General features: G+C 34.8%; 5 protein-coding genes across 5 annotated transcripts; 3 read left to right on the top strand and 2 right to left on the bottom strand.

Annotated features, from left to right (window-relative positions):
• The first annotated feature begins 2,043 nt into the window (after positions 1–2,043).
• LOC110626795 lies at positions 2,044–3,846 on the top strand. The gene is made up of 8 exons (XM_021772888.2): positions 2,044–2,307; positions 2,430–2,495; positions 2,591–2,688; positions 2,794–2,831; positions 2,915–3,002; positions 3,092–3,346; positions 3,423–3,488; positions 3,595–3,846. The coding sequence occupies exons 1-8, from the start codon at positions 2,256–2,258 to the stop codon at positions 3,751–3,753; spliced, it is 822 nt and encodes a 273-aa protein (XP_021628580.1). The 5' UTR covers positions 2,044–2,255; the 3' UTR covers positions 3,754–3,846.
• A 203-nt stretch (positions 3,847–4,049) lies between these two features.
• On the top strand, positions 4,050–6,513 carry LOC110617860 (uncharacterized protein C24B11.05). Its single transcript, XM_021760868.2, has 9 exons — positions 4,050–4,464; positions 4,751–4,827; positions 4,938–5,003; positions 5,113–5,210; positions 5,315–5,352; positions 5,424–5,511; positions 5,640–5,924; positions 6,011–6,076; positions 6,176–6,513. The coding sequence occupies exons 2-9, from the start codon at positions 4,770–4,772 to the stop codon at positions 6,329–6,331; spliced, it is 855 nt and encodes a 284-aa protein (XP_021616560.1). The 5' UTR covers positions 4,050–4,464; positions 4,751–4,769; the 3' UTR covers positions 6,332–6,513.
• Positions 6,514–6,995: 482 nt separating this feature from the next.
• On the bottom strand, positions 6,996–9,786 carry LOC110617854 (ubiquitin recognition factor in ER-associated degradation protein 1). Its single transcript, XM_021760862.2, has 10 exons — positions 9,633–9,786; positions 9,373–9,423; positions 8,970–9,041; positions 8,758–8,782; positions 8,613–8,645; positions 8,348–8,469; positions 8,143–8,273; positions 7,820–8,043; positions 7,461–7,699; positions 6,996–7,340 (listed from the first exon to the last, which is right to left on the bottom strand). The coding sequence occupies exons 2-10, from the start codon at positions 9,373–9,375 to the stop codon at positions 7,245–7,247; spliced, it is 945 nt and encodes a 314-aa protein (XP_021616554.1). The 5' UTR covers positions 9,376–9,423; positions 9,633–9,786; the 3' UTR covers positions 6,996–7,244.
• A 721-nt stretch (positions 9,787–10,507) lies between these two features.
• Positions 10,508–13,081, top strand: LOC110622476. The gene is made up of 5 exons (XM_021767015.2): positions 10,508–10,788; positions 11,022–11,119; positions 11,829–11,910; positions 12,016–12,107; positions 12,625–13,081. The coding sequence occupies exons 1-5, from the start codon at positions 10,747–10,749 to the stop codon at positions 12,881–12,883; spliced, it is 573 nt and encodes a 190-aa protein (XP_021622707.1). The 5' UTR covers positions 10,508–10,746; the 3' UTR covers positions 12,884–13,081.
• Positions 13,082–13,807: 726 nt separating this feature from the next.
• Positions 13,808–16,603, bottom strand: LOC110622382 (scarecrow-like protein 14). Its single transcript, XM_021766906.2, has 2 exons — positions 14,884–16,603; positions 13,808–14,757 (listed from the first exon to the last, which is right to left on the bottom strand). Exons 1-2 carry the CDS (start codon positions 16,078–16,080, stop codon positions 13,990–13,992), a joined length of 1,965 nt encoding a protein of 654 aa, XP_021622598.1. The 5' UTR covers positions 16,081–16,603; the 3' UTR covers positions 13,808–13,989.
• Positions 16,604–17,465: the final 862 nt, after the last annotated feature.

Genomic DNA, 17,465 nt, shown 5'->3' on the forward strand with positions numbered 1-17,465 from the left:
TCGTTAATAGTAAAATTTACTGCAAAATAATACTACATTTTGGATCTCATTTACTTCAAAACAATTTTGTTTTAACTCGAAAATAAAATATTATGTTATTTTCACTTTTTATAAAATAAAGTTATTTTTACATATCAAATATATAAATTAATTAATATTTTATTTTAAAAATAAAATTAAGTAATACAGTTGTTTTATTAAAAATATTATTTTACAAAAAATATAAAAATTATTTTGTATGAAAAATATTTCCTACATAAAAATATTCTTAAAAAAATATTTTTTAAATATAAATTGTTTTTTATGAATAAATATCTGAAAGGATTAATTTTTTTTTTTTTTATAAATTAGTTGTTCACTTTAAGACTTGAGATTATTTATTAGTTTATTTAAAGAATATGATTTAGACATATTGATAAAAGAAAACTCAAATGTTTTTTTTTTTTTTTTTTTATTCAAAAGAGAATTTTATTTAAAGACATAAAAATACAAGGCTATATAACACCATACTCAACCGATGCCACTATATCTTTTTCTAACAAAAACAAAGATCCCTTGGTGGATAAGCAAGCAAATTCAAAGGTTCCCTTGCTGCTACTGCTACCACCAAATGCAGTTGCCGTAGCTTCCATTGATTCCCCAATTAGAGCTTAGAAAAATCAAAGTCGCAGCACAGTTAGCGCGACTTTTCTTTTTTTTTAAAAAAAAATCTTGGTTTTTTGGTTTTGACTTTCAACTAATTTCATGGCCAAGTTATTTGGACCATTCATAACTATGGAAGCAATTCTTTCTTAGTCTTCCTTTCTTTAAGACCACAAAATTATTAATTATTAAAAAAATTAATTACATTTATGCACAATTTTTTTTAATACAACAAATCTAATATTACTAATAAACAGTCATAATCAACGGTCATCATATTAATAACTGAAAATATTGTTCACACACCAACAATCAACTATACTTTTTCTTATGATTATTTTATTTTATTCCCTTTATTTACGTTTTATTATTTTTACCATTATTGTAATCTATTTTAAATTCATTCACTATTTAATTTAATTAACAATAAAATAATAATATAGTTTATCTTAAACTTGGTTTAAAATGATGAGATAGCGTTTTAGTTATGTTAATTTTTTATAGTTTTTTTTTTCATTTATTCTATTTGACTATCAATCCAAAATTTCCTCCATGGAAGTGGAAAAAGAAAATAATCTTTGTCTGAATATAGAGGAGAGAAAAGAAAATCGTCGAAATTGATTTGAGATGTTAGCAAAAATGGCAAAGGTGAATTTGAAAGCGACCGAGAAAAATTCAAAGCCACACCTACTAATTAAAAAAAGGGGGGGATGCAATATGAGAATAATAAAGAATTAACAATACAACAGTGAGTCAGAGATATAAAAAAAAATCAATTAAGTTATGGAAAATTATAAAATAGATCATATCATGAATACAATAATTGCAGCCATACCCATCACAATTGAATGATTTTGGAAAATAAGATAAAATTGTGTTAACATGGCCATTATGCTTTATATATTTTTATTTTTAATAAACTGATGAATTTTTTTTTTGCAGGGTGACACATGCCCCCTCACAGAAAATGTTAAATAATAGAATAATCATACATGTGAAATTAAATGTTTCTGCCTATGCTTTCTTCAATTATTGTCCAGCATCACACTTGTTCATGTCTCTATATATATATTGCAAATAAAAATTTGAATAATTAAATCCCCCCTTAGCCTTCAGATTATATAATAGCAAAGTTTTTCTTCATTGGAATTTTCAAAATTTAACCATCGGAATATTTTCTTTAAATGATGGCTTCTGTTTATGAAGAAAAAAAAAAACCCTGAAAAAGTAGAGTCTTCTCTGGTATTGATGGGAATACTATAGCTTTAGAAATTCTATGTTGGTATACAAGCCAAAAAGAAGTGGGCAATAAATAGTTCATTCATGGGAAATGGTCATATTTTTGTTTGTGTGGATTATTAGACCTAGTGGGAATCAAATATATATATAATATTTAAAAAAAAAAAAAAAAAACTTCTGTTTCTGCCCTCTGCCTATACTCACTTCTATATAACTTCCAAGTTATTCACAAGTTCAACCCATTAGTTCCATCTCTGTATTCTTCTTCATAACTTCAACCCCTAAGTTCTATCTCTGCACTTTTCTGCTACTCCTCTTTCATTCATTTTCTTTTTCTTGTTCCTCATCAAAGGTTTCAGAATCAAATATTCAACATGGCATATGAAGATCAATCTCTGCTGCTAAAATATGATACTCTTCTCTTTGGTAAGCCTCCTCCATTTAATTCTTTTACTTTTTTTTCCCCATTTTTTCCTATTATTGGAAAAGAATCATAGCAATCCCCAATTTATTAATCTTATTAATCATAATTATTTAATTTTTTTTAGACCTAGATGATACCCTTTATCCCCTAAGCACTGGTTTCTCAAAGGAATGCACCAACAACATTCAAGGTATATACTGTGTAGCATCCCTAATAAATCCTTATATTAATCTTATAATTGTTTTCCTCATTTCTTAATCAATTGTTTCTTCTTGCCCACCCTAGAATACATGGTTCAGAGGCTAGGTATTCAAGAAAGTAAAGTTTCTCAATTGAATCAAGAATTGTACAAGAACTATGGAACCTCAATGGCAGGTCTCAAGGTAATGTATTATATATTTTTCCTAATATATAATATTTTTTTTAAAAATAGAATATTCTGAATTAAAATTAATGTATCGGTTTGTTGATTTTTAACTATTCTTCAGGCTATTGGCTATGATTTTGACAATGATGAATATCACAGGTATGCGTCTTGTTAATTCTCCCATTCATAACTATGTAAAAAATGATGATAATCATCTCACAATTTCGAATTATAATTTGCAGCTTTGTTCATGGAAGATTACCTTATGAGAAGCTGAAGCCTGACCATGTTCTAAGGAGTCTTCTGCAAAGCTTGCCTTTCCGTAAAGTTGTAAGTTCCTCTGGCCTTCACATTTACACTGCACAGAGACTCTTCACTTTCTGCGAGTAAGACAAGGGATTTGCTTTTTATTATGACAGATTTTCTCAAATGCTGATAAAGCTCATGTGGCTAAAACCCTAAGCAAGCTTGGATTGGAGGATTGTTTCGAGAGGATTGTATGCTTCGAGACCCTGAATCGGACTACCTCTGATCATAAGATTGGAAGTGAAACGCTTGAAATCTTTGAATCTGATAATGGTCAAATGCTTCCTAAAACTCCAATAGTCTGCAAACCATTTGAAGATGCATTTGAGCAGGCCTTTAAGTTGGCTGACATCCATCCCCAAAGAACAGTGAGTTCATCATTTTCTCGCCTGCAATTGAGCTTGCATTTGAGGAATTTATTTGTATGCTGCTTTGTTTTTTCAGATATTCTTTGATGATAGCATCCGGAACATACAGACAGGGAAGCAAATGGGACTCAGGACTGTGTTGGTAAATTCTAATACACTGCATACGATTTCTCATTCTTGCTTAATTGATCTGAGATTTTCTTTTTCTTCTCCTTCATATGCTAATCTGGGGAAATTTTGGGTTTTAGGTGGGCAAATCGAACCGAATTTCGGGGGCTGATTATGTTGTTGAAAGCATCCACAACATGAAGGAAGCACTGCCAGAACTCTGGGAAGCAAACAGAAGCGAATCAGAAACTAGAAAATATACAGGAAATGTTTCAATTGAAACATCTGTGACGGCCTAACTTAGAATATCTCTGTATCTGTGACATCGCTCTTTTCTGCGGGAAATTTTTGCACCTAATTATGATCATCAATAAATTTTATTTTATTTATTATTTCGGGTCTTAAATTCTTAATTGATGAATTTTCCCAGCAATTTCGGCTCTTGGGCACTCATATTAACGCAAAATATTAATAATAAGAAAATTTAAGAATTGAAAAAAAATATATTATTATTTTTGAAACGGAAATGGTGGGAAAGAGAAAAAAAAACAAGGAAAAAGTTTTTTTTTTTTTTTTTTTTTTTGTTTATTTAAGCAATAAGCATCATGCGTTAAAGGAGGTGGAAATCTCCTGCTCCCTGATACACACGCCACTTTGCAATCAAAACGTGTCAGTAGATCTACCTTCGTTTCGCTTTCGGTTGACGCCATTAATAGTACACAAAAAAGTCTTTTCCTCTTGATGGGGACGTGTCAGACTCTGATACGAGTCCAAAGTGTCCTCGTTTGTCAACTGTCCCTATATTTCAGTTTCTTCTAGATCTCCCATCCAATCAAATTTAATAAAATTAAATACTTTTTTTCTTTTCCCTGAAGCGTCTTCAACCCCCCACCTCTCTCTATTTAACAGGACCTAACTAAATAATTCGTCTTCTTCTCTCGCATCTTCTGCTTTTCGATTCATCCCTCTTGTACTTTCTCTACATTTTGTGCAGTTCTGCGATCCATCCGGTAATGGCTTATCAATTTCTTTCGCTTTTATTCTTCTTCTTCTTTTGTTTTTTTCTTACCTTTTTTTGGGTCTCATTGAGTGGAGTACTCAAGTTCCATTGCTCCCTTTTTTTTTGAGAGGGGTGCCTTGATCTTTCTTGGTTTCATTTGCTTGTTGCATTCTCATGGCGTCAATGCGTTTGATCTAAAGCTTTATTATTATTTTTATTATTATTATTATTATTATTATTATTATTTGGGTATTTGAGTTGTTTCCTCTGATGCAATCCTTTGGCTTTTTGGGTAGTTTGTAGCTGCATATAGAAATGGAGTATGAAGGGAACCAACCACAGGATCTGGCGAAGTACGAGTGTCTTCTTTTTGGTAAGCTCTTTTATGCTTTCTGAATATTTTATTTTGTCATTATAGTTTTATAGTCAGTTAGCCTTCTTCGTTAGAGTTTAATGTGATGTTGGATTATAATCATTTTTCAGATATAGATGACACGCTTTATCCTACCAGTTCTGGTTTGTCGCAACATGTCAAAAATAATATTGAAGGTAATTACATCTTGTAATTTAGCCTGATTTTTAATTGCTTTTATGTGTGCGTATATAATTTTGAATTTGTTGGATGGTGTAAATTCATTTTGGAATTCGTTATTTTTAGAGTATATGATTCAAAAGCTCGGCATTGAGGAAAGTAAAGTTTCAGAGTTGTGTGTTTCTCTATACAAATATTATGGGACAACATTGGCTGGTCTCAGGGTATGGTTCAGGCAACTTGTTATGTGTTTTTCTGAGAATGGAGTATGCTTCTCTCAGTCTCTTGATTTAAAAGTTTTGTTCTTTGTGGTTTTTCTTATCCCCAGGCTATTGGGTATAAGTTCGACTATGATGACTTCCATAGGTAACTGCTCCTTTCTTTCTATCTATTCACTTTGTAAATGATTCTTTACTAACACTTTCCCTATTTTACAGCTTCGTTCATGGAAGATTACCCTATGATATCCTGAAGCCTGACCCTGTGCTTAGAAATCTCTTGCACAGCGTAGCTGTTCGGAAAGTTGTAAGTTTCATTTCCTTTGTTTGTGCCACATGTATTTACTGCTTTTTGATTTTGATGGCAATTGAGTGAGACAATATTAAAGTAATTATTAAAAATGCATATGGTAATGATTTGACCTCTTTATATAGATTTTCACCAATGCAGACAAGAACCATGCTGCTAGGGTTCTCGATAGACTTGGTTTAGAGGACTGCTTTGAAGGGGTTATATGCTTTGAGACCTTGAATAACCCTAACAAAGGAAATGATCGTCCCAAAAAGGATGAAAATGCTGTTTTTGATATCAATGAATATAGTGCTGCTTCTGATGCTGATGCTGATATTGCACTTCCAAAGTCACCAGTTGTCTGCAAACCATTTGAAGAGGCATTTGACGAGGTCTTTAAGATTGCCAGCATCAACCCTCAAAGAACGGTGTGATATTTATGCCTGTTACAATCATTGGTTGGGTTTACGGTCCTTAGTCTCTCTTGCTGACATTATACTTTGTTGCTTTCCAGTTATTTTTCGATGATAGCATCCGTAATTTACAGACTGGGAAACGAATGGGTCTTAATACTGTGTGGGTAAGTTATTTTCATCAAACCGTGAACAAAATTTTAACTTCAGGCTTCAGCAGAATTTTTTTTGCCTTTGACCATCAACTGTTCGTGATGTGAGTACAGATAGGCTCTTCCCATCGAATTGAAGGGGTGGATTACGCCCTAGAAAGCATCCACAACATCAAGGAAGCACTGCCGGAGCTCTGGGAGGCTAATGAGAAGTCTGCAGATGCTAGGTATTCGGGGAAGGTTGCCATTGAGACTTCAGTGAGGGCATAACATAGATTTTAGATAGATTTGAGAACATGCCAAAAAAATATCTAATATTAGCTGTTTTAAACGATTTTGAATGCCTGTATTGGGGACCTGGAGCAGGGTGGGCCTTCCTGCATGGTTCCTTTGGAATATTAATCTGGATTTATTCTAAGGGAAAAATAAAGAAAAGGTTTCTTTCTTATTTCTAATGTCCTACGTGTGATTTTACTTTTGATGCCACGTGGTTAACAATATTTCACATAAGAGTTCACTTCCCCATCCTTCAATTCTTCTCCATTGCCACCACTCCCAGATTGTTATGTTCTGCCAAATGCAGTCTCCTTTTAATTCCAGGGTTGGGATGAATGGAAAGCATTCACCGACATCATAAGCATCCACACCCATCACATAACTCTGAACAGAACAGAGGGGCCAGAGTGGAACAGGACAAGTTCTCCTTGCTAGCCCTGGGCTAGATTGAAAATGGCTCCTGCAGCTTCCTGACCATTCCTGCAACAGAGTAAACAGTGGACTAGTCCACTTGTGCTGTTTTATTTTTGGTGTATTACAGAGAACCCATTTTGCAGCATAGTAGTCTATGAATCCCATTTGCGTAATATTCTGAATTTTTCCCACATGAATGACTGGGACTAGGTTGTGCATTCTAGGGAGTTTGCTACCTTGCAGATGATAAAAAGTATGAGGGGGGTTTGGGGGAGTTTTGTATTGCAATAATATACTAAACTGAAGAACAGTATTATATGCTCTTCCGAAGAGCATGTACTTCAATATTTCTATCGCCATCTTGGGTTCCAAAAACATACTTTGCAAAAGAATGCGAGGAGACCGTTCTGGCCTCCACAAAATCACCATAACAAGTTGAACTAGCTCTTCTTATCTCAAAAAATCGAAGAATGTCAGTTAACTTGAAACAATTTCATTCTTTCAAAGAATACTTTTTCCCTGTGAACGCTTGAAATTTAGGTTCTTCAACATTCTGAGATGCCTCTTGATTGCTCTTCTTTGGTGCATTCTGAGAATTTAAAAGCAAAATGCTGAGTTTAAAGCAGCATAGCAGAAAATGGGTCCATATGCATGATAAATCAGGAGAGGTGCATGCATCTTATGCCACCACAAACACAGAAAAACATACCTTTGGCGGTTCAATTTGGGGTTGGTTTACATTTGAACCAAAGATGAGCTTTCCAGAGTGTGAACACGACGCAGAGTTTGAAGGCTTGGAGCTACTAACATCTTTGCCAACCTCCTGATGGTGATGTTTCAGATTGTTAGCTGATGGAGTTGGTTGTGTTGGTAGTTTTCCATCCAAACGTTTTGCCACACCAGTGAATGGGCTGAACTTTGGTATCTTTTTGGCTGGCTCTTCGTCAACTGAAAGATAAAGATTAGCAGTAATTTTTTTTAAAGGGCTCACTTATTGAAAAAAATTTTTCTAAAAAATAAAGATACTGGAAACGTGACAAACTTTTACAGAAAACTAAAAAAGATAACCTTCAGGCGCTGTCCTATTTGACCTAGGAGATGGAGCTGGCTTTTCAGGTTCTTTATAGTCAAGAGGTGGAGCAAAGTCAACCTCACAGTCTGTTTCAATAATACTGATTGCAGAGCATGGTTTTGTTTCAACTATATCAATGTAGTACTTCTTGTTGTTATAAGCAACCATTATGGTATCACCAGTTGTTAAACACGAGTAGTTCCTCAATGAAGTCTCTAAGCTGCAAGGGAACATCAAGCGAGGAAGGAACAAAAATGCGTAAGATATTATTAACCTTTCCTACTATCAGAAAGAAAAGTAAAATGAATAATAGACCAACATTGCTTTGGGATTGGAGATATCTAAGAAGTCCTTAGTGTGGGGCTGCAGCTTTACGTAAGTTCCCTTTCTGAGGCTGGCAATTTTTAATTGCACAATGTCTCCCTCTTGCAGAAGCATGTTTTCCATCATCTGAAAGTACAGAACAAATAAGCTGATCACTAACAAGCAGGCAGCATATTATCATAATCAGAGTAGAAGCATACCCAATAGGGCAAGAATATGATGCCCTCATCTGCAATGAATTCTAGAACCCCGCAATGTGTAACTCGCTCGACAGAAGGATTTCGGAGTTCAAAAAGCATTGGGTAGTCAATGTGCAAAGAAGCTGGAGAGCAAACACATAAACTGGGATTGACTAACAAAACCATGAATAAAAAAAAAAAAGAGAAAAAGATACATCCTAGAAAGCATGATCAGAAATTAGAAAGATGAAGATAAGAGAAAAAATATATTGAATTAGTTGCTTACCAAGGTGGTCAAGAGCAGAGGGAGGCATAATAACTGGAAACAACAAGAACTAATCAATTATAGTTATTTGTAAAGAAAATTATCAGGAAGAGAGGTGGAAAAAAAAGCAAATAATGCTATAAAACTTAAAGCGGAGAACACATACTTTTATCTCCCTTTTCCACATGTGTCTGCAAATATTCAAACAAGTTAGAATGAATTTGGAGTGATATATTTAAGGTTATTCATCAACCACAAACTCAATGATCAGATGAAAATATACTACATAATGATGATTACTGAAAGCAGCAAAATCAACTAATCCATCACTAGAACTTGAGAATTATTAACAACAATTTCAGCACTTATTTATGAAACCTTATCAATGAAAGACACAGGGTAGCAGCGATAACTCCTATTAAAGGTTGAACTGTGGGAGCCTGGGCGAGCCTGCAATTGCCAGAACCAATGATCAAGCGAGTGCAAGTAATAAGATTACAACATAAACTGGAGAAAAAATTTTTTTGAATGGTTATTAGATAACGGTGTATGTTGCTTGAGCTTCTGTTTCATTCCAAAACTTGAACACAATGACAAGAACGCTCATAGCTTAAAGCTAGTAAAGTTTCAAGGTTCAATTGATAGTTTCTATATACATATAACACACACAGAAACTAAATATCAACAAGCTTATAATCAACAACTTCATGACATTCATGTCCGCTAAGTTGCAATCAATAGAAATCTAACCAAAATAGACGGCAATGGGTTATTGACATACCATGTGTATCAAGTTAAACAGCTCCAACCCACAAGATGTCCACCGGAATAACTGGAAAAAAAGCAAAGATTGAGGAGCGAAAACAAACAAATTACTGCACAAAAGGAAATCAAAATCTTATGAAAATTAATCAAAGAAAAAACCACCGGCGTTATAATAAAAATCTCGAGATAATCACAAAATATGTAGGACATACAAGCAACTCCTACTATTTAACCCATAAAAATATTGGAAGGAAAACAAAAAGATCAAAGCAGTACCAAAAAGCGATTAAAGAAGAGATGTAAGATCAAACTACGGAATCAGAAATTGATCGATGGTGATGGGGAGCTAATATAGTGTTCGGTGAAGGAAGGAAGTCCCTGAAGGAGTGGAACTTGCTTGGGCGAGTGCGGGTCCTTTGGCTTTATAGGTTACAGCAGAATGTCTATCGTATGTGTATCGCACACCAGCTAATTCATCAAGTCCTGATGGGTTACGATGGTCATCAAATCGGACGACTCCGTTGTAAGATCGCGCCTCGTTTGTGAGATGATCTCTTAAATCTATTATGAATATTATTTTATTTAATTTTTATAATTTTTTTTTTATATTTAGGTTTAATATAAACATAAAATATTATTCAATGTTTATAATTTAAGAAAAAAAATTACTATATAATTTTTATAATATAAAAAATTTTACTAATTAATTATTTAATTTAAAAAATATATTAAAATATTTTTAATATTTTAAAAAATTTATTAATTAATTTTTCATTAATTTTATTATTAAATATTTTATTATTTAATTTTTATAATTTCAAAATATTCATTAAATATTCATTCAAATTTTTAAAAATTTATTAATTAATTATTCTGTATAAAAAATACTTTATTTTTTTATAATATTTAATAATTAATTAAAAATTAATAAAAAATTATATATATATATTTAAATATTATTAATATTTTTTTTAAAATAAAAATTTTAAAAATAAAAATTGAAATCTTTTAGATTTATTTAGATTTACCACCTTATTATATGAATGTCAATACCATTAATATTATTATCACAAAAATAAACACGTATTTAGATTTTAGAGTGTGTCCATCTTGGGCTGGCCGGTATTCATTCTGAACCCGACCCATTAACTGGCTCTAATTAAAATCCAGCGCACAACAGGTGAGTGTCGGAGGCCGGGGGCAAGTAGAAACCCTAATCTAAGTCGGAAGCAGAGCTTATTCCTCTTCTTCTTGTTCCCAGTAATCAAAACTTCGTTGTAGCAACGGCACAGCGCAAAAGCTGACCTCTTTGGGTTCTTGGAGAGGATAGAGGTCTTTACGAAGTTTGTTAATCTGGTCCTTTGTCTGTTTTTAGAACAGAACTCGAGATATGGCAAAACGCGAGATATCTAGTACTCTGAAAAACTTGAAGGTAATTTACCAATCAGATTTTAAAAGATTCCCTATTTTTCCTCCATTGTTGTCATTTTCTCCTGCTACCCTGGGTTTTGACCTGGGTTTTGCTTTGATTTATCTGAGGTTCCTTTCCTTGGATGAGTTTTATTTCTGTTTTGTGGAACGTACACAATTAACTAGCAACTTATACGTGTGCTGATGTGGGAATCTTTTCCTTGTTATTGTTTCAACGAAATTATTATTCCATAGTTTATGCAAAGGGCAGCTCAGAGAGAGGAAAAGACTAAGAAACAAGAAGAGGAAAAGCCAAATGAGAATTTCTTTTCCCCTGGTGTCATTAGGAAGTGGTAATGTTTCATATATTAGTTTTGCCTCTTGAATGTTAAGTTGATTTCAGTTTTGTTTGCCTCAATTCTTCTCGGTTTTCCCCTTTTCGTTAGACTGCATTATTGCCTACATTAGGATGGAATATGGTTTGAGCTTTTTATGATATTATTCATTAGAATAAATATTCATATTCTTGTGATACTTTTTAAGTAACATTAATAAATAGATTAGTATGGAAATATAAAGAACAATGAATGAAGCCATATTTTCTCTTAAGCATTTGAAAAGGCAAACATTCATTTTTTTTTCCTTCTCCTCTTGTATTGATGTTGTTTGCTGAATGACTCCTTTCCTTGGTACAAATGTACTAGTATTCTTAGCATGATTTTCTTCCACATGAACTCCCTTTTTTTAAGGTTAGAGTGGAATCCTTTTATTAGCTTGATTAAAAGCGCATCATCAACTAAAATACCTCAAATTAGAGAATTAGATGAGGTCCATCAATTTCACTTCATTTTGCTGATAACTCAGCTATTTTCTTTATGTCGGTCAGTTTAATGTTCCCTAAATTAAGGTTTTCTTGCAAACTCAGGTTGGTGGCCATTATATTACTGATTATGACCTTGATTAATGTCTTTGTTTTATTGGATCCAATGCATAGTCTGGATTCTTGATGTCCTATTATTATGACATATGGAACCTTTACACTGCTGTTTTATGTGTATGTAGCGTGGTAATAATGGAAGGGGATCCCCATCCAGGAGCAGCAATGGGACGGATGTCATTTCAAAGTTTTAATCCTTCTGTTGATGTGAGTATAAAGGTCCAATATCTGAACATTTTTATCTAATGAATAGTCACCTCCTGGGCTTCTCTCTGGCCTATGCTCTCATCATACTAATCAATTTTTTGGTAGAAACTAAATCAAGAAGCAGCTAACCTCTGTCGGCCTGAAGCTTCTGATGCGCATGCCACTGGCACCAGTGGTCAGGGTAGTACATCCTTTAGGTGGGTAGTTTGACTTCTTGTTTTCTCTCTCTCTTTTCTTTTTTTGTTGGGCATGAAAGTTACTTGCATAATTGTTTGTACAAATGAAAATTCTCCTGTTTCAAAATAAGGATGAGCAACTCTCATCTAGTACATGCTGTCCATTTAATATTGTTGTGGTTTGAATATTAAGCCAAATGCAGAAAATGCAGTTCTATGGGATAGATAAATAGGATCTACCTCACCTTAGATAGTTAAGTCGACAATGTCTAATGAGTCGAAGAAATGGTCATCCATTTTTTTGCTTCTCTCTTTAACTATTTAATTGAGTTAATCTTTTTTTTTTTTCCATCTGAGATAGGGGCTAATAACTAACACATGGTAATAGATCGAGGATGAACTAATGGTTAAGTTCAATTGGTTGCATGTTTGTACAAGTATTCACACTTTAGAAGAAGCTTTCTTTCCTCTTTGAAATTTTGTTGTTATTGGACTTCTATTAACTTGCACTTGTGTTGCCGTCCTTATTTTTCTGCAGAGAAAATGGATCATCACAAGACGAAGCAGGGTGTTCAAACACTTTTAAGGAAAAATTTAACACTGACCTTAAAAGAAAACAGACTGAAGTAGTAACTAAATCAGAAAATCAGAATAAATCACCCAAAACTGAAGGAGGCCAACAGTCATCACCAAATAGCTGTAAAGGCTCCGTTAGCCAACCAAAACCTGGAAAGCTCGACTGGAGTGTGCTCAGACCAAAAAGTCAACAATCAAAAGGGAGAGGGGGTAATAAGTAGGTCATTTACTTAATAATTTAGGATTTTTTTATGAAAATTATTATCAAGTCATTAAATTTGATGTTATAATTGTTGCACTCCTGTTTCTGCCCCTTGCCTCTTTTCACTTGTGAAATTTACTTGGAAAAGAAAGGGAAAAATACTAAAGCATTGTCATCATATTATTATTACTCTGGTTTTATAGTACGAGCTTTGAGATAGGCAATGTGTTGTTGGAAATATTAAAAGACTAATGAGGATTGCTTGAATATTTTTTTAACTTGCTGTCGTAGAATTCTGGGCAATTGCAAGGGGTTGGGCATAAAGTTCCGTATCTGGAATGCTCGTCATTATTGAAGGATTTTCGGTGAATGGCCCATTAAACTATATGTGCTCTTTAAAATCTGCAATCGCACCTTGAATAGCTAACGGGGGAATCTGCTCCTTTAAGGCCCTCTGATGACGGAGAGGGGCACGCCTTCATAGTGACCTTAGGGAAACCACGGTTCTTGGCCAGGGTAATCGCGTCCCTACAATTACAAACCAGGCTCCAAAATTAAAGTATTGCATGTACCTGAAATATCCTCATGCCCACGATACAATGAGGCCATTGTGATCTCCGAAAGATATACATCCGAATGAGCGTTTGATCTACATTCTACTGTCATTTGTTACCATTTTCATTCCGTGCTGCTGAATTCTAGAAGCATGCTTGATTTCAAAAACTTTTATTCCTAGATACCTTTAATGGCTATGCCATTTCTGCCGTGACCAGGCTCAACAAAAAGCTCTGTTAACTATTCATGGAACTGTTGTGACGAGTTTTGTCAGGAGAAGTTACACATTCAGTTGACAATAACTAAAATGATTTTGCTGTGATAGTTCAACGAAAAATGCGAGGCATTTGGTTACTGCGTTCATTAACCCACTGCTGGGATGGTGATCTCAAAAATAATATAGAGGGAGATATCTATATTTCTAATGCAGTTAACATTTCATCAATTGGGCTGGAAAAAATTAACACCAATACTAAAAGTTTCTAGCTATTTTTACATGAAAGGTCTAAACAAAACTTCTAGAAGGGCCTTCCCATAACCACCAATTGTATATACAAGCACAGCATCGTGTTACTCCTGGACTGGTTTCCAAACTGAGAGAGCATAGATAACTCTCCCCTTCCATCCCTGTAGCATCCACCGGCCATCCTCATCGACAACAAAATCCTTGTGATACTCTGATCTCACAGTAGATCTTACTTTCTTCAAAATCTCTTGATCTAATAAAAGCTGCCTGAACCCAGCTCTCATATTTCTAATCTGCCACTGTTTGTATGTCTCAGGCCTTTCAACCCTCTCTGTACCCTCACATGCTATTGCATTCATAATATCTCTTCCAAATATCTCTTTCTCATACAGCAATCTTTGCTCATCTTCGCAGGGCACGTTTACATCAAACATATCAAACATGGAAGAGAAGTGGAAGAGTGCCTCCCGAAACCGAGTCACAAAGAATGGAGCATTATATGTACCATTAACAACTCCATGGATAAATAAGTCTGGTTTGATTTTCCTGATCAATTTTAGGACAGCATCTCTTGCACTGTTTGCCACAACGGTGTCGTCAGGGAGATTCCTTAACCGATACAAACAGTTAACAACAGTCATCTCATCTCTGCTGATGTTGAGATCCGCATACTTGATGGTTTCCCATTTCTGTGCTATGACATTATACTCAAATGGGACGTTGAACCTCTCACAATATCTTTGTAAGCGACGGCCAGTCTCCTCAACCCTTTCTGCAGGGCGAAACCCGGGTTGTGGGAGCTCAATTCCTGTTATTCGCAACTTTGGAGGTCCACCAGGCCTCTGTGAAAGGCGCTGGATAAGGCAAGGCCACTGAAAACCATAGAGAATGCCAAAATCAATAATATGGAGCCTAGTTGCTTTCTCTGCTAATTTGAAAATTGTCTGATTAGCAAAGAAATTTGACATTCGCTTGAATGGGCACGCCTTAACATATACCTGGTAAGCTTTTAAGATGTCAGAAACTGGTGGGTTGTTGCCTACATGCGGTGTATATTTAGGTGTTCTGGTACCAGCCAATCGTGTCTCGAGGGCCTTAGAAAAGTAGTATGCCAATCTTTGGTTTCCATCCCCATATGCTGAAGAATGTTGCCCAATCTGCCTCAGTAGTTCCGTTGCAGTTCTTTGGTCACTGATTGCCACAGCTTGTGCGCACTGAACTAGCAGAGTTGGCAAATCGACTACTTCTCCTTTGTTTCCCTGTCTTCTTCCTCGCGTTGTTCTACCATTAGATCCTTTAACTAGCCCATTCCTGCTTGCTCCATTCTGTGGCTTCTCATGTTGAGCACATGCTTCAGACTTGTTGTTTTCACTTGGACAAAGCAATACCTTATCAAACATCTCAGACTGCTCAGACTCTGCAAGAGAAATAGCAGAATGCTTGCTGCTTCTCTCTTCTTCTAAATAATCACCACCCTCACGTTGATGATTTTTCCTTCCCCGTGCACTGCTTGGTGAGGATTCTCTCTCCGTTGCTGGGTTACTCTTTGATGCCAACAAATAATCACCATCTCCTATCCCTTGCCTGACCACTGTTAAGGGGTTTATCTCAAAGTGGAAATCTGGTCCTAGAAGGGTGTTACTTTCAGGGGAGTCCATCGGAGAACTTTGGATTCCATATGAATCTAGACCAACATGATCAAAACTCCATTTTGGATTTTCAACTGAAGAGTTAACAGCAGCCGGATAGCTGTTGCTGCTATCGACGCTGCTACTCCAAGTTGAAGGATCGTTAGGACTTTCGGCATTATGAGAACAGTGATCAAATGAATGAGGATATTCCTGACCAAGGACATCATACAAGGATTTCTCTGCAGCTTGCAGGGCCAAACAGTCCTGCAACATGCAGGTCTTACCCTCTAAGTCCTCTTCCATAAGCATATCACTTATGTACTTGAGAACAACGTTATTATTTGGATCATGTCCTTCTGAGCTCAAGGATGAATAAGAAGATGATGTCAAGTCATTTGGAGCTGGTTGTGAATCAAATGAAGGAATTGGGGAATAAGGATTACTCAAGTTATTATTGAGTTCATACCCATTAAGAAGATTTCTGTTTGGAGAGAAAGAAACTGGGTAATGGTCGAATTTGAATCTGTTCATGGAATTAGGAAATTCTTGAATAAGGGTATCCATCAAGAACAACAACACTTCCTTTGGGTTCTTCAGGAGAAAAAGCAATTAGGAGAAGATAAGAAATCTATGGCTCAGGGCAATTTCCCAGCTAAAAATTTAAAATAAATGAAAAAGCAGAAGAAATGTTTGCCTATTATTTAACAGTTACACAGTAGATCCCAATTGAGTAAATGTGCTAGAAACAGTAAAGGACCCATAAAACCAATTGAACAAGTGAGTAAATCCTTGACCTAAGATTAGAAAAATAATAATAATAAATAAGTGAGAAAATCGAAAAACTTGTAAGAAAAAAATAAATAAACCTTGACTTACGCCTAAACTCAAACAGCTGGTATCATTTTTAGCAGAAAAACGTGCAAGAAACAAATACAAGAGAATAATTTTAGTTAAACACTACAAAGATATAAAAAACAATGAACAAGAAATGCAAAGATGGTAAGATCCTGAGTGAGAGCAGAGCATTAGAGAGGATGAAGCATGAGGGAGGATGAAGGCGCTTTATTTAAAAGAGAGACTGGCGAGGGATAACCTAGAGGAAAGAACCTTCGAGGAAGGTCTGCTGTAGTCTGTAGATAGACAAAAGCAGCCGCCAGCCTATAACCCAAATGCCATACTGGGTAGCTTGTCAGGCAGTGATTAGTGGAAGATAACATTTATGAGGTCCCATGATCGTTGGATTGCATTAATAATTGTTCCCGCGTTTGACCTGAGACGAGGTTGTCTTGTTCTTTCTCCCCTTTTTCGTCCTTCATCTGCAAGCCATTGACCAGATTCACACACTACCAACATACATATCCCTCTATTGATGTACAACTTCTCTAATTGTGTACCGATTCATGATTTTTATTTTTATTTTTTATTTTTTAAGTTGTCAGGATAATCCTAATGTTTTGTTAATTTTATTTTTTATACGTGTGGGTGTGTATTTAGAAAAAGAAAAAGAATCAAAATAATTTTTAGGTAAGTTTTTATTACAAATATCTCTTTGCTTTACATTTATCAAACAACTTGTGATTATGATATTTTCATCTCAACTTTTAGATTTAAAATAAATTATTGCAATTTTATTTTTTATCGTGTTAGAAATTAAAACTTAGTCTCAAATGCTCAGGCGCACGTGCCCAAAGACGCGCACATGCGCTGTCACGGGGATACCCACGCATGACTCGACAGTCGCACACGTGCCGTTGTCCACCTCCTTTTTCTAAACAGAATTGAATTCCAATTTATTTACTAAGAGCTTAGTTAAATTTTTATTATCATTTCACACTTGCATACTCAAAAAGTTTATAGTTTAATTTTTAATTAAATCATACCCTATTACTTTAATATTATTATAAAAATAACAATGCGATTATAAAAATGTCATAATAAGATTAATTTTT

Source organism: Manihot esculenta, chromosome 1 (assembly GCF_001659605.2).
Source record: "Manihot esculenta cultivar AM560-2 chromosome 1, M.esculenta_v8, whole genome shotgun sequence".
NCBI lineage: Eukaryota > Viridiplantae > Streptophyta > Magnoliopsida > Malpighiales > Euphorbiaceae > Manihot > Manihot esculenta.

Bases quoted from the DNA above. Each gene is read 5' to 3' on its own strand.
- LOC110626795 (XM_021772888.2), top strand. From the start codon at position 2,256: ATGGCATATGAAGATCAATCTCTGCTGCTAAAATATGATACTCTTCTC. The intron at 2,308-2,429 runs GTAAGCCTCCTC...AATTTTTTTTAG, and splicing joins ATATGATACTCTTCTCTTTG to ACCTAGATGATACCCTTTAT. The intron at 2,689-2,793 runs GTAATGTATTAT...ACTATTCTTCAG, and splicing joins CCTCAATGGCAGGTCTCAAG to GCTATTGGCTATGATTTTGA.
- LOC110617860 (XM_021760868.2), top strand. From the start codon at position 4,770: ATGGAGTATGAAGGGAACCAACCACAGGATCTGGCGAAGTACGAGTGT. The intron at 4,828-4,937 runs GTAAGCTCTTTT...ATCATTTTTCAG, and splicing joins GTACGAGTGTCTTCTTTTTG to ATATAGATGACACGCTTTAT. The intron at 5,211-5,314 runs GTATGGTTCAGG...TCTTATCCCCAG, and splicing joins CAACATTGGCTGGTCTCAGG to GCTATTGGGTATAAGTTCGA.
- LOC110617854 (XM_021760862.2), bottom strand. The intron at 8,783-8,969 runs GTTTCATAAATA...GAATATTTGCAG, and splicing joins CTGTGTCTTTCATTGATAAG to ACACATGTGGAAAAGGGAGA. The intron at 7,341-7,460 runs GTATGTTTTTCT...TTAAATTCTCAG, and splicing joins CCCAAATTGAACCGCCAAAG to AATGCACCAAAGAAGAGCAA.
- LOC110622476 (XM_021767015.2), top strand. From the start codon at position 10,747: ATGGCAAAACGCGAGATATCTAGTACTCTGAAAAACTTGAAG. The intron at 10,789-11,021 runs GTAATTTACCAA...ATTATTCCATAG, and splicing joins GTACTCTGAAAAACTTGAAG to TTTATGCAAAGGGCAGCTCA. The intron at 11,120-11,828 runs GTAATGTTTCAT...ATGTGTATGTAG, and splicing joins CCTGGTGTCATTAGGAAGTG to CGTGGTAATAATGGAAGGGG.
- LOC110622382 (XM_021766906.2), bottom strand. From the start codon at position 16,080: ATGGATACCCTTATTCAAGAATTTCCTAATTCCATGAACAGATTCAAA. The intron at 14,758-14,883 runs GTATATGTTAAG...TATGGTTTTCAG, and splicing joins ACATCTTAAAAGCTTACCAG to TGGCCTTGCCTTATCCAGCG.